We start from the raw sequence: 12992 nt of genomic DNA on the forward strand, positions 1-12992 counted from the left end.
GCTGACTTTCAAGAGCACCACCATTGTTAAGTCCCCGACCATTAACATATAGGGGGTCACCATTTATCAGAAGCTTCGCTGGACCAGCCATATCAACATTAAGGCTACAAGAGTGGGGCTCACCACCGTACCGTTCCGCTCCACCATCTACAAAGCCCAAGATAGGTGCCTGGTGATATACTGGATTGAGTTGGCATGGGGCTTACAAACAGTAAGTTGTGGCCCATTCTGAGAATGGCCTATCTTGCGATCAATCATGAAAAATTCCCAGTATTTTGTTTCCTTTCATCGCTCCCGAGACCAAAATGTATTGTAAATCTCAAAATAAAGTAAAGAACAAGAATATTTTTATGATCAACAGCAAGACTGGCCATTTACAGAGTGTACCATGCCTTTATGGTTGCAAAGCCCACAAACATGTCTTATAGATTGAGGTGAAGGCAGTAGCCCAAAGGCTACAACTCTTTTCGTTGAAGACAAAATAAACAATTAAATCAAGTGCCCCCTGATTAAAGGGGGGGGGGGGGGGAGAACACTCCAAACACTTTTCAAGCGCCCTTTTTTGTTTCCTGAAGGCTACAATACAAGAATGGTCACCCACCAGAGTGCTTGTACTTGCATAGAGTGGTACTGATGCATTCTAGGTGATGTAGTCTGCTATGTGCTGGAGCCTCTTCCTGCTCTACTCCTGGATTTTAGATTAAGTTCAAAGTCCCTGACTGAGGAACAGGCCTTTGGAGAGAAATATCATTGGAACACGAGAGGTTGTGAATTGATTGATTTTTTAAAAATTAGTTCATGTGAATTGTATTTTTGGAGGCATAACGCAGGATCAATAAGAAACCTAGATCGCCATTAAAAACAGTTTGAAAAAATGTTTTGAGTGATTTGCCAGGTTGGTTCTGTGATAGTTCCTGGCTCATTGGAAGCTTTACGCTGTTTCCTGCTTGCTCTACCTAACAATCATATTTGAAGTTATCAGTGTCACTCAATTTTAGCGAATTGTCACTTTTTTATCAATATGATGATACTTGAGCCAATCACGATTTTTTGCGTCAGCACGCTGTTTATATGACAGAGATTTTCCCACACTCTACAGGTTATGTGCTAGATGTAAAACTTTTACTTAGAAAGAAAAATTGCAAATTTTCATTGTCTTCTCATCCCCACCCTGAAATTTTGGCCATTTAACATAAGGTTGTGGTCACCTTGCTGAATAGTAATAGCTGATATTAGCAGCAAAAAATTTAAAGGTAGGATCACTGGAAACTCAGTAATAATCCACAGTACTAAAAATAACAGTATTTATGGCCCCAAGTTTCCACATGATTTGCTCCTGATTTTTAGGAGCAACTGGTGTAGAACGGAGTATCTTAGAAATCGGAATTCTCGTCATTTAGTTTGCTCCAGTTCTAGTCAGTTAGAACAGTTTCACTTTGGAACAGAATTTTTTTTTCCAAAAGGGGGCGTGTCCAGCCACTTACGCCTGTTTTCAAAGTTTCGTCAGTGAAAACTTACTCCAAACTAACTTAGAATGGAGTAAGTGAAGATTTTTGTACGCTCGAAAAAACCTTGTCTACACTTTAGAAAATCAGGCGTAGGTTACAAATCAGGCGTAGGGAATGGGGGGGGGGGGGTTTAAAAGGGAAGTTTACAAACATTAAACACTTCAGTTTTACAAATAAAGAGCCATCATCAATAATAAATGATAAAAACATCAATAAATCAACCAATAAATCTATTTAAAAAAATTAATAAGAAATTAAAAAAATTTTAAATCAATAAATAAAACATTTTCTACTTACCGACTGCAGCACCGGGAGCCCTCCAACAGCATGCTGGGATGCCTCGCCAGTGTGTCTCTGTCAGTGTCTCTATCTCTCTGTGTGTGTGTGTGTGTGTGTGTGTCTCTCATTCTCTGTCTGGGGGGGGGGGGAGAAGGAGATTGGGGGGGGGGAGAAGGAGATTGGGGAGGGGGAGAAGGAGATTGGGGGGGGGGAGAAGGAGATTGGGGGGGGAGAAGGAGATTGGGGGGGGAGAAGGAGATTGGGGGGGGGAGAAGGAGATTGGGGGGGGAGAAGGAGATTGGGGGGGGAGAAGGAGATTGGGGGGGGGAGAAGGAGATTGGGGGGGGGAGAAGGAGATTGGGGGGGGGAGAAGGAGATTGGGGGGGGGGGAGAAGGAGAACGGGGGGGGAGGAAAAGGAGAACGGGGGGAGGAAAAGGAGAACGGGGGGGGGAAAAGGAGAACGGGGGGGGAAAGAGGAGAACGGGGGGGGGAAAGAGGAGAACGGGGGGGGAAAGAGGAGAACGGGGGGGGGGGGAAAGGAGAACGGGGGGGGGAAAAAGGAGAACGGGGGGGGAAAAAGGAGAACGGGGGGGGAAAAAGGAGAACGGGGGGGGAAAAAGGAGAACGGGGGGGAAAGGAGAAGGGGGGAAAGGAGAAGGGGGGGAAAGGAGAAGGGGGGGAAAGGAGAAGGGGGGGAAAGGAGAAGGGGGGGAAAGGAGAAGGGGGGGAAAGGAGAAGGGGGGGAAAGGAGAAGGGGGGGAAAGGAGAAGGGGGGGAAAGGAGAAGGGGGGGAAAGGAGAAGGGGGGGAAAGGAGAAGGGGGGGAAAGGAGAAGGGGGGGAAAGGAGAAGGGGGGGAAAGGAGAAGGGGGGGAAAGGAGAAGGGGGGGAAAGGAGAAGGGGGGGAAAGGAGAAGGGGGGGAAAGGAGAAGGGGGGGAAAGGAGAAGGGGGGGAAAGGAGAAGGGGGGGAAAGGAGAAGGGGGGGAAAGGAGAAGGGGGGGAAAGGAGAAGGGGGGGAAAGGAGAAGGGGGGGAAAGGAGAAGGGGGGGAAAGGAGAAGGGGGGAAAGGAGAAGGGGGGGAAAGGAGAAGGGGGGGAAAGGAGAAGGGGGGGGAAAGGAGAAGGGGGGGAAAGGAGAAGGGGGGGAAAGGGGAAGGGGGGGAAAGGGGAAGGGGGGGAAAGGGGAAGGGGGGGAAAGGGGAAGGGGGGGAAAGGGGAAGGGGGGGAAAGGGGAAGGGGGGGAAAGGGGAAGGGGGGGAAAGGGGAAGGGGGGGAAAGGGGAAGGGGGGGAAAGGAGAAGGGGGGAGAAAGGAGATGGGGGGGAAAGGAGATGGGGGGGAAAGGAGATGGGGGGAAAGGAGATGGGGGGAAAGGAGATGGGGGGGAAAGGAGATGGGGGGGAAAGGAGATGGGGGGGAAAGGAGATGGGGGGAGAAGGAGATGGGGGGGAAAGGAGATGGGGGGGAAAGGAGATGGGGGGGAAAGGAGATGGGGGGGAAAGGAGATGGGGGGGAAAGGAGATGGGGGGGAAAGGAGATGGGGGGGAAAGGAGATGGGGGGGAAAGGAGATGGGGGGGAAAGGAGATGGGGGGGAAAGGAGATGGGGGGGGAAGGAGATGGGGGGGAAAGGAGATGGGGGGGAAAGGAGATGGGGGGGAAAGGAGATGGGGGGGAAAGGAGATGGGGGGGAAAGGAGATGGGGGGGAAAGGAGATGGGGGGGAAAGGAGATGGGGGGGAAAGGAGATGGGGGGAAAGGAGATGGGGGGAAAGGAGATGGGGGGGAAAGGAGATGGGGGGGAAAGGAGAAGGGGGGGGGGGGGAGAAGGGGAGGCTGAACGGGCCAGGCTCGAGACTTCGGGCAGGGCCCGTCCCCAGCACCAGATTTACAGGTAGGTGGCGTTGGGTCGGGTCGGGGGGCTGGTGGGAGGGAGGTCGGTTCGGTTCGGGTCGGGGGCAGGGAGGGAGGTCAGGTCGGATCCAGTCCGGGGGCTGGGGGGGTGGGAGCGGGAGTCGGGTCGGGGTCGGGTCCGGTCCGGAGGCGGGAAGCGGGTGTCGGGTCGGGTCGGGAGGAAGCAGGAGCTAGCCGTGGGAGGAGTCTTATTCACGCAGCCCCAGTGAGGCCATTCGGCCAGGGCTAGGGGCTGCGTGCTTCGGCCCCTCCCACACAGTTTTGGGCGCCTGGAGCTACTGCATGGGCGCGCATGTGCAGAGGTCCCGGCACTGTTTTCAGCGCAGGGACCTGGCTCCGCCCCCTACAGCTCCTGCTGCGCTGCGCCGAGGGCCAGAGGACCTGCAGGGAGCTGGAGAATCTGGAGGGTTTTTTTAGGCGCACTTTGTGGCGCGAAAAACGGGCGTCCAGGTCGGGACTGCGCTGTTCTAGGCGCGGCTCGAAACTTGGGCCCTATAATTCTATTTATAAACAGAGTTGGCACATAGTGTCCAACATACAAAAAAAATGTCTTTAGTTTAAATGCTGTGTGAAACCTCTTTGATAAGGGTGTCTTGTGGTCTTTTCGTCTTTTCATTATGCTAATTTGTGGAGTTAATCTACAGGACAAGCAGGAAATAGTTCAACCTCCGACACCTCCAGTCCCGATCCAAGGTTGTTCCAACCTCTATCATTGAATTACAATATGCAGATGATGCTTGCATTTGTGCAGAGTCCGAACTCCAAACCATCGTTGACACCTTCATTGCAGCGTATGACAGTTTGGGCCTGACATTAAACATCAGTAAGACAAAGGTGCTCTACCAACCTGCCCCTGCCACACAGTACTACTCCCCGATTATCAAGATCCATGTCGAGACCTAGGACAATATGGACCACTTCCCATACCTTGGGAGCCTACTATCAGCAAGGACAGACATTGATGACAAAGTCCAACACCGCCTTCAGTGTGCCAGTGCAGCATTTGGCCGCCTGTGGAAAAGAGTGTTCGAAGACCAGGATCTCAAACCCGGCACTATGCTCATGGTCTACAGAGCAGTGATACCTACCCTCCTAAATGCTTGAGAGACATGGACTATGTACAGTAGGCACCTCAAAGCACTGGAGAAGTACCACCAACACTGCATCCGCAAAATCCTGCAAATTCATTGGCAGGTTAGGTGCACCAACGTCAGCGTTCTCTCTCAGGCCATCATTCCCAGCATCTAAGCATTGACCACGCTTGATCAGCCCCGATGGACGGGCCACATTGTCCGCACATCCAATAATAGACTCACAAAACAAGCACTCTACTCCGAGTTACGTCACAGCAGGCAAGCCCCAGGAGGGCAGAGAAAATGCTTCAAGGACACCCTCAAAGCCTCCTTGAAAAATTGTAACAGCTCCACCAACTCTTGAGAATCCCTGGCCCAAGGCCACTCAAAGTGGAGGAGAAGCATCCGAGAAAGCGCTGAACACTTCAGATTCTCTTCACCGGGAGCACGAGGAAGCCAAGTACAAGCAGCGGAAGAAGCGTACGCCAAATCCCGCACTCCGCCCACCCATCCCTCCAACCACCATCTGCGACAGAGACTGTAGATCCCGCATTGGTCTCAGCAGTCGCCTTAGAACTCATTTTAGTGTGGAAGCCTCGACTCCTGGGGATTGTCTAAGAAGAAGAAATTTTCAAATACCGCTACACAAAAAATATGTTCAAATTTATGCAACAAACTGCAAGTGTCCCTATACATTATGTTAGTGCATTATCGGCGGTAGGGACGCCGCAATTGCAGAGCCCGAAAGCTACGGGAGAAGAAAAAATATCATCAAGGTCCCCTGCTTCTGATAGCTATCCTATGACCATGTTGGAAAATGCATATTTGCAAACCTTGGTCAGTGCTTGTTGAGACTATCAGAGTGTCCCATATATTGAGCATGTTCACTGGGATGGCCTAGCCCAGAGGGTGCCCAGTGGCCATGGGATAACGGCCCAGTAAGTAGTCAGCCCCTTGGGCTGGGTGGAGGGGTGGGCGGCATTTGGAAATAATTCAGGCCGTTTCCATGATGCTCAAGCGCGACCTCCCGGCCCGCCCAGTGCACAGTGCCAGGGCTCCGCTCCATACTCACTCAGATAGTCTTCGGCTGACAAGGAGAAGCGGTCCACGCTCATCCTCCCCGCAATGGCCCGAGCGGATGATCGCTCCACTGTCTCCAGGAATGATACAAGAGCGGAGATCCGATCCGATCCGATCCGAACCGTTCTCGGCCACTTGCGCCGCCGCCCCTCACCTGTCGGCGCCGGTTACCATAACAGCAGCTTTCCGGAAACGCGCCGCTGCAAACATTCACCCGCTCAGCACAACCGGTGCCGGGGCCTTGGTTCCGCGTGTGGTGCAAGGGACCCGCCTCCACTCCTCTTCTTCCAACTCACATTGCGAGACGAATGAATTGTCTGCACTTTGCAGAAATCTGCACAACTAAAAACAAAAGCTTCTGTAATACGTTAAGCAGCAACGGTTAGCTTGCATCACATCAACTTACATTTCTCAAGTGCAAGGAGGCATTTCATTCTGTGTTTGAAAGAAAGACTTGCATTTATATCATCACCATCATAGGCAGTCCCTCCAAATCAAGGAAGACTTGCCTCCACTCCAAAAGTGAGTTCTCAGGTGACTGTATCGTCCAAAACGGGAATTACAGTTTCTGTCACAGGTCAGCAGACAGTGGTTGAAGGAAAGGGTGGGTGGGTAGTCTGGTTTTCCGCACGCTCCTTCCGCTGTCCACACTTGGTTTCTGCATGCGTTTCTGCAATGAGACTCGAGGTGCTCAACACTCTCCCGGATGCTCTTCCTCCACTTAGGGCAGTCTTGGACCAGGAACTCCCAGGAGTTGATGGGGATGTTGCACTTTATCAAGGAGGCTTTGAGGGTGTCCTTGAATCGTTTCCTCTGCCCACCTGGGGCTCGCTTGCCATGTAGGAGTTCCGAGTAGAGCGCTTGCTTTGGGAGTCTGGTGTCAGGCATGCGAACAATGTGGCCCGCCCAATGGAGCTGGTCGAGTGTGGTCAGTGCTTCGATGCTGGGAATGTTGACCTGATCAAGAACACCGACGTTGGTGCGTCTATCCTCCCAGTGGATTTTCAGGATCTTGCGGAGGCAGCGCTGGTGGTACTTCTCCAGCACTTAGAGATGTCTATTGCATATGATCCACATCTCTGAGCCATATAGGAGGGCGGGTATCACTGCTGCCCTGTAGACCATAAGCTTGGTGCCAGATTTGAGGTCCTGGTCTTCGAACACTCTCTTCCGAAGGCAGTGCTGGCACACTGGAGGCGGTATTGGACCTCGTCGTCGATGTCTGCCCTTGCTGATAGTAAGCTCCCAAGGTATGGAAAATGGCCCACGTTGTCCAAGGCTGCACTATGGATTTTGATGATCGGGAGACAGTGCTGCGTGGCGGGGTCAGGTTGGTGGAGTAACTTTGTCTTACGGATATTTAGTGTAAGGTCCATGCTTTCGTACGCCTCAATGAAGATGTTGATGATGGCCACTTCGTAGGGTCTTGACCACTTGGGTGCTAGCCCTGGTTTGACTGGTATTATTTTTGCCATCATTTTGCTACCTGTCGCCAGGACCTCCTTCTTGTCATCTCGCGTATCCTGCTCTAGGTTCCGTATAATCTGTTGGTCTTTGGCCTCATGTCTGAGAACGTGTAATTGCATACACAATTGTTTAATAAACCTCCTGATTCTGTCCTTCATGGGTCCTATATCCTCTCCTCTGGTGACGACTCCTTCTGGCAGTGTCATTGCTCATCCGGTCATTATTCAAATAGTGTCAGTCTCGTCGTTCTATTCGGAGTTGCCCTAAGTCTCATTAATATACTTGGAAGTAATTCTGCCCATTCCTTCCCTGTGTCTTCTATTGCTTTAGCGAACGATAATTTCAACGTTCGGTTCATCCTTTCTACCATCCCTGAACTCTGAGGGTGGTATGGTATGTGAAACCTCTGTCTAATACCCAATAGGGCACATGTCTCCTTTATGATCTTTCCCATAAAGTGCGTTCCCTGGTCTGAATCAATCTGTACCGGGATTCCCTATCATGGTACTACCTCCTCTGCCATTATTTGTGCCACTGTTGTAGCTGTACAATCTCTAGAAGCAAATGCTTCAACCCATCTCGTAAACTAATCTATTATTACCAAACAATAAGTCTTTCCTTTTGATTTTGGTAAGGGTCCAGTGAAGTCTATCTGCAACTTCTCCCATGGGCCTCTGGATCTCGGCTGATGTCCCCACTTTACCTTGACAGGTTTCCCTGTGTTATATTGTGCACATCTGTGGCAATGTCTGCAGAATCTGTCCACAGCTTGTTTCATTCCGGGCCACCACCAGCATCGCTGGAGGTTGTTCAACATATTGGATATGCCTGTGTGTTGTCTACCATGGTATAATTCCATTACCCCTTGTTGTGTACAGCTGGGTGTACATATTAGTTGATCTTTCCTCCATAATCCCCCCGCCCTTTCTCTTGCACCCCTTCGTTCCCATAACTGCTTCTCCTCCTGGGATACTTCCTTATGTAATTTGGATATGTATATTTCCTCTAGCAATGCCGTAATAGCAGCTATGTCTATCTGCGTCTCTGGTTCTGTTCCGATCTCGTTCACCGCCGCAATCTGTTGCTCTACCATCTTTCTGGCTGCGCGATCTGCGGCTCTATTTCCCTTTTCTGTGGGGGAATTCCCCCGCTGATGGGCTTTTACCTTTACTACCGCGGTTTCAGTGGGTAATGCTGAGGCGGCTACAAATTTCTTTACTAAGTCTTCATGCTGTATGCGTTTGCCTCTCGAGGAGATGTACTCCCCTTCTACTCCAGGCTGCCATATAATCGTGTACTATGCCAAATGCATAGTGGCTATCAGTATAGATATTCACCCGTTTTCCTTCTGCCAATTTCAATGCCTCTAACAATGCCGTTAGCTCTGCAACTTGTGCTGAGTTATCCCCAGTAATCTTCCTTCCCTCTGGATGGTGCCGTCTCCCGCTACCACAGCCCAGCCTGTCCATGGTGTCCCGTTAACATATTTACGTGACCCGTCCACATATAACTCCAAGTCTGGTTCCGTCAAAGATAACTCCCTGATCATACCTACATACTCTCATTCCTCTTCACTGGTGCAGCAGTGTTCCTCTCCTTCCATTCCCATCATAGATGCAGGGTTTTGGCTCAGATCTCTTAACTATCTGTACAGATTTGTATTTGGGTAACAGAACAGCCTCCCAAGCAGCCTTCCAGCCGTTCGAGACGGTTTTTAATCGTCCAGTGTTCAACAATTCCACTAAGGTGTGTTGTGTATGTAACACAATATCCCCCGTCATTACGACGGGTTCACTCACTTTTACTGACCACCGTGCACAATCAATCGCGGCAACGCATCTTGACATGCTGGCCACTATTGGGGATCTTCGTGTCGAATAGAAGGCTATGGGTCTCATGTAATCCCCATGTTTTTGCGCTACCACCACACTGTAATGTCCCCCATGATTCTGGCAAAAGATATGATATGGTCTCCTCATGTCGGGTAACCCTAAGGCTGGTGCGGCAATCGGTGCTTGTTTTAGCTTAGTAAAGGCCACCGCCTGCAAATCTGTCCATTCAATGTGTTCCTCTGCAGCTTTTCCCTCTATGGTCAATTCATACAGGGGTGCAGCTAGTTGTGAAAACCCCTCAATAAAGTTTTTGCTGTAATTAAATAGTCCCAGGACTTGTCGCACTCCCCTTACATTTACAGGTTTGGGCATATTGTTTATGGCCCTTTTCCGATCTTCTGGCATGGCTCTCTTGCCCATGCTAATATGATAGCCCAGATAGGTTACCTCTGGTTTCCCTACTTGAGCCTTGGTGGGGTTTATTTTAAATCCTGCATCCTGGAGTGCCTTCAGAATCTTGGACAATGCCTTAACATGCGCCTGAGTGTTTTTGGAAGCTATCAGTAAATCGTCGACATACTGTAGCATGGTACTGCCATCCTCCTCTAGTTCTACTTCCTCCAGGGCCTTGGCCATGTGTCGATGGAATATAGCTGGACTATTATGGAACCCTTGGGGGACCCTCGTCCAAGTATATTGTTTCCCATTTAGTGTGAAAGCAAATTTCTCTTGCGTTTCTTTGTCCAATGGTATGGACCAGAATCCGTTTGCAATGTCTAATACTGTAAAAATTTTGTGTTCTAGTTTTAGCCCATTAAAAATTATAGCCGGGCTTGCTACTATCAGGTATTCCTTTGGGGTCACCTTATTTAGTGCCATTTAATCAATTGTCAGTCGATATGATGCATCTGGTTTCTTTACTGGCCATACCGGGGAATTAGTTTCGAATATAGTTTCCCATAAGATTCCCTGTTTCGTTAATTCCAACACTATGGGCCCAAGTTTCGAGCCGCGCCGAGAACGGCGCAGTCCCGACCTGGACACCCGTTTTTCGCGTCACAAAGTGCGCCTAAAAAAACCCTCCGTATTCTCCACCTCCCTGCAGGTCCTCTGGCCCTCGGCGCAGCGCAGCAGGAGCTGTAGGGGACGGAGCCAGGTCCCTGCGCTGAAAACAGTGCCGGGACCTCTGCACATGCGCGCTACAGTGGGCACACAAGTGCAGTAGCTCCAGGAGCCCGAAACTGTGTGGGAGGGGCCCGAAGCACGCAGCCCCTAGCCCTGGCCGAATGGCCTCACTGGGGCTGCGTGAATAAGGCTCCTCCCACGGCCAGCTCCTGCTTCCTCCCGACTCCTGCTCCTGCTTTCCCCCCGGACCGGACCCCGACCCGTCTTCCGCTGCCACTCCTGCTTCCCCCTCCCCCCCCCCCTGCCCCCGGACCCGACCCAACCCGTCTGCCGCTCCTGCTCCCCCCCAACCCCCTCCCCCCTCCGGACCCGACCCGACCGGCCTGTCGCTGCCACTCCTGCTCCTGCTTCCCCCCCCCCACCGGACCCGACCCGACCCGACCCGCCTGTCGCTGCCGCTCCTGCTTTCCCCCCCCCGGACCCGACCCGCCTGTCGCTGCCGCTCCTGCTTCTTCCCCCCCCCTCCCCCCGACCGGACCCGACTCGACCTGTCTGCGTCTGCCACTGCCGCTCCCGCTCCCACCCGACTCGACCCGACTCTACTCCCGCCCCCGCCCCCGGACTGGATCCGACCTGACCTCCCCCTCCCCGACCTTCCCCCCCCCCCCCCACCCCCTCCCCGACCTCCCCCCCCCACTCCCCGACCTGACCTCCCTCCCTCCCTCTCTTCCCCCTCCCTCTCCGCCCCCCCCCCCCCCAGCCGACCCGAACCGAACCTCTCTCCCCGACCCAACCCAACCTCTGGTGCTGGGGACGGGCCCTGCCCGAAATCTCGGGCCCGGCCCGTTCAGCCTTCGGTCCCGACGGCAAACTGCTTCCTAAAGGCCTGCCTGAAGAACTTTCACACAGGTAGGAACATGGTTTATTTGCTTATAAATTTTTATTCAGGTTGGATTTATTTGTATAAGTATAACTAAGGATTTATTGTAGAATTTAATGACTTCCCTTGCACCCCCTCCCCCCCTCGTTCCCTACGCCTAATTTGTAACCTGCGCCTGATTTTTTAATGTGTAGAACAGGTTTTTTCAGTTCTACAAAAATCTTCACTTACTCCATTCTAAGTTAGTTTGGAGTACGTTTTCACTGTGGAAGCTTTGAAATCAGGCGTCAGTGGCCGGACACGCCCCCTTTTGAAGAAAAAATTCTGTTCCAAAGTGGAACTGTTCTAACTGACTAGAACTGCAGAAAAAAAAAATATGGAGAATTGCGATTTCTAAGATAGTCCGTTCTCCACCAGTTGCTCCTAAAAATCAGGCGCAAATCATGTGGAAACTTGGGCCCTATGTCCCGTACTGCTGCTTTGGCTTCCTCCTTTAAAGGATATTGTTTATGTGGTCATGTATTGGTCCCAGTATTTTTAGCGGGGGTGTTTGGATTAATCCACAATCTTGCTTATGCATTGCCCACACCCCAATATACTCTCTGCATGGGATCGCCCATGGTCCCTTCTATTCCTATTCTGGGTCGATAATCTTAATTGCTCCTACCTGATTTGTTCTGTTTCCCAGGGCTACTTGTTTGTTTAACTTATGATCTGGTGACCAGATCACTTTATTCGCTTTGGGGTCAATTAAAGCTCCTATTTCTTGCAGTAAGTCTATCCTTAGGATTGTACCTTCAGTATTCTCGCATACCCACAAATGGGTAGGTATCATTATACATCCAATTTCTAATCGAATTGTTTCGCTCTTATAAGCCTTAAGTCTTTTTCCACCTATTCCCGCCACATTGATCGAAAGTTTGGTTCGGGGCAAGGGCAAATCTTTCAGTGAGATTGAGGCTCCCGTGTCTATTAACATTTTACACAGCCGGCCCCCTATCAATGCGTCAACAAACATCCTTGGGTCTTCCTCATCATTTACCCCGAGGGCTGCTACCTGTCATTTAGTATTCAACTTCTTCATCATGTCTCTCATTTGTCTCATGGTGCATACATCGTCTCTTTCTCCGTCATCTCAGTTACACCCGTACCGCCTCTCATCTCGGGCATTGCTCCTGTTCCTACATTCTCCATCCTCCCTTTCTTCCCTGTCCCGTCACCGCTGTCTCTCCCTATCCCTATTCTCCTGCTCTTCTCTCTCTTCCCTCATCCACCTTTTGAAATCTTCCTTTGATGGCCCACCTTCTCCAGGTTGTCCTCTGCGGGGGCCTCCTCTCTGTTTTGGCCCTAGTCCCTCTCTCCCTCCTCCTTTGTTCCAACAATCTACCTTCTTATGTCCTGGCTTGTTACAATTATGGCAAGTGGGTCTTGAATCTGATGCTAGCCGGACAATCCCCCCCGTTTCTGTTTGCATTCCTTGGCGATATGTCCTCCCCCCGCCCCCCCCACCGCAAACATAACAGCTTGATATTCCTACGGCTTCTTCCTGTCCCCTTAACTCTTCGGCGGCAGCTATCTTAGCCTTTTGCATGTTATCCAACTCAGTTGCCCACCTAATTAAATCACCATAGTTGTTCATTGTAACAATTCCTAATCGTATGGCTGCCTGATGTGCGGGACCTAACCCAGACTTAAATGATTGTTAATAAAACAAGCCTGAAGGCTTTGTGTCTGAATGCAAGGAGTATCCGCAATAAGGTGGATGAATTAATTGTGCAAATAGATGTTAACAAATATGATGTGATTGGGATTACGGAGACGTGGCTCCAGGATGATCAG

The 12992-nt window shown here is 51.0% G+C and overlaps 1 protein-coding gene across 1 annotated transcript in view; it reads right to left on the reverse strand.

Moving 5' to 3' along the window:
* cstpp1 (centriolar satellite-associated tubulin polyglutamylase complex regulator 1) overlaps positions 1-6048 on the reverse strand; it is a 431022-nt gene extending 424974 nt beyond the window's left edge. The window contains exon 1 of the mRNA XM_070899677.1: positions 5842-6048. Within this exon, the coding sequence (XP_070755778.1) occupies positions 5842-5884 (43 nt within the window). The 5' untranslated portion in view covers positions 5885-6048. The remainder of the gene's footprint in view (positions 1-5841) is intronic.
* Between the last annotated feature and the right edge of the window lie 6944 nt (positions 6049-12992).

Source organism: Pristiophorus japonicus, chromosome 14, assembly GCF_044704955.1.
Source record: "Pristiophorus japonicus isolate sPriJap1 chromosome 14, sPriJap1.hap1, whole genome shotgun sequence".
NCBI lineage: Eukaryota > Metazoa > Chordata > Chondrichthyes > Pristiophoridae > Pristiophorus > Pristiophorus japonicus.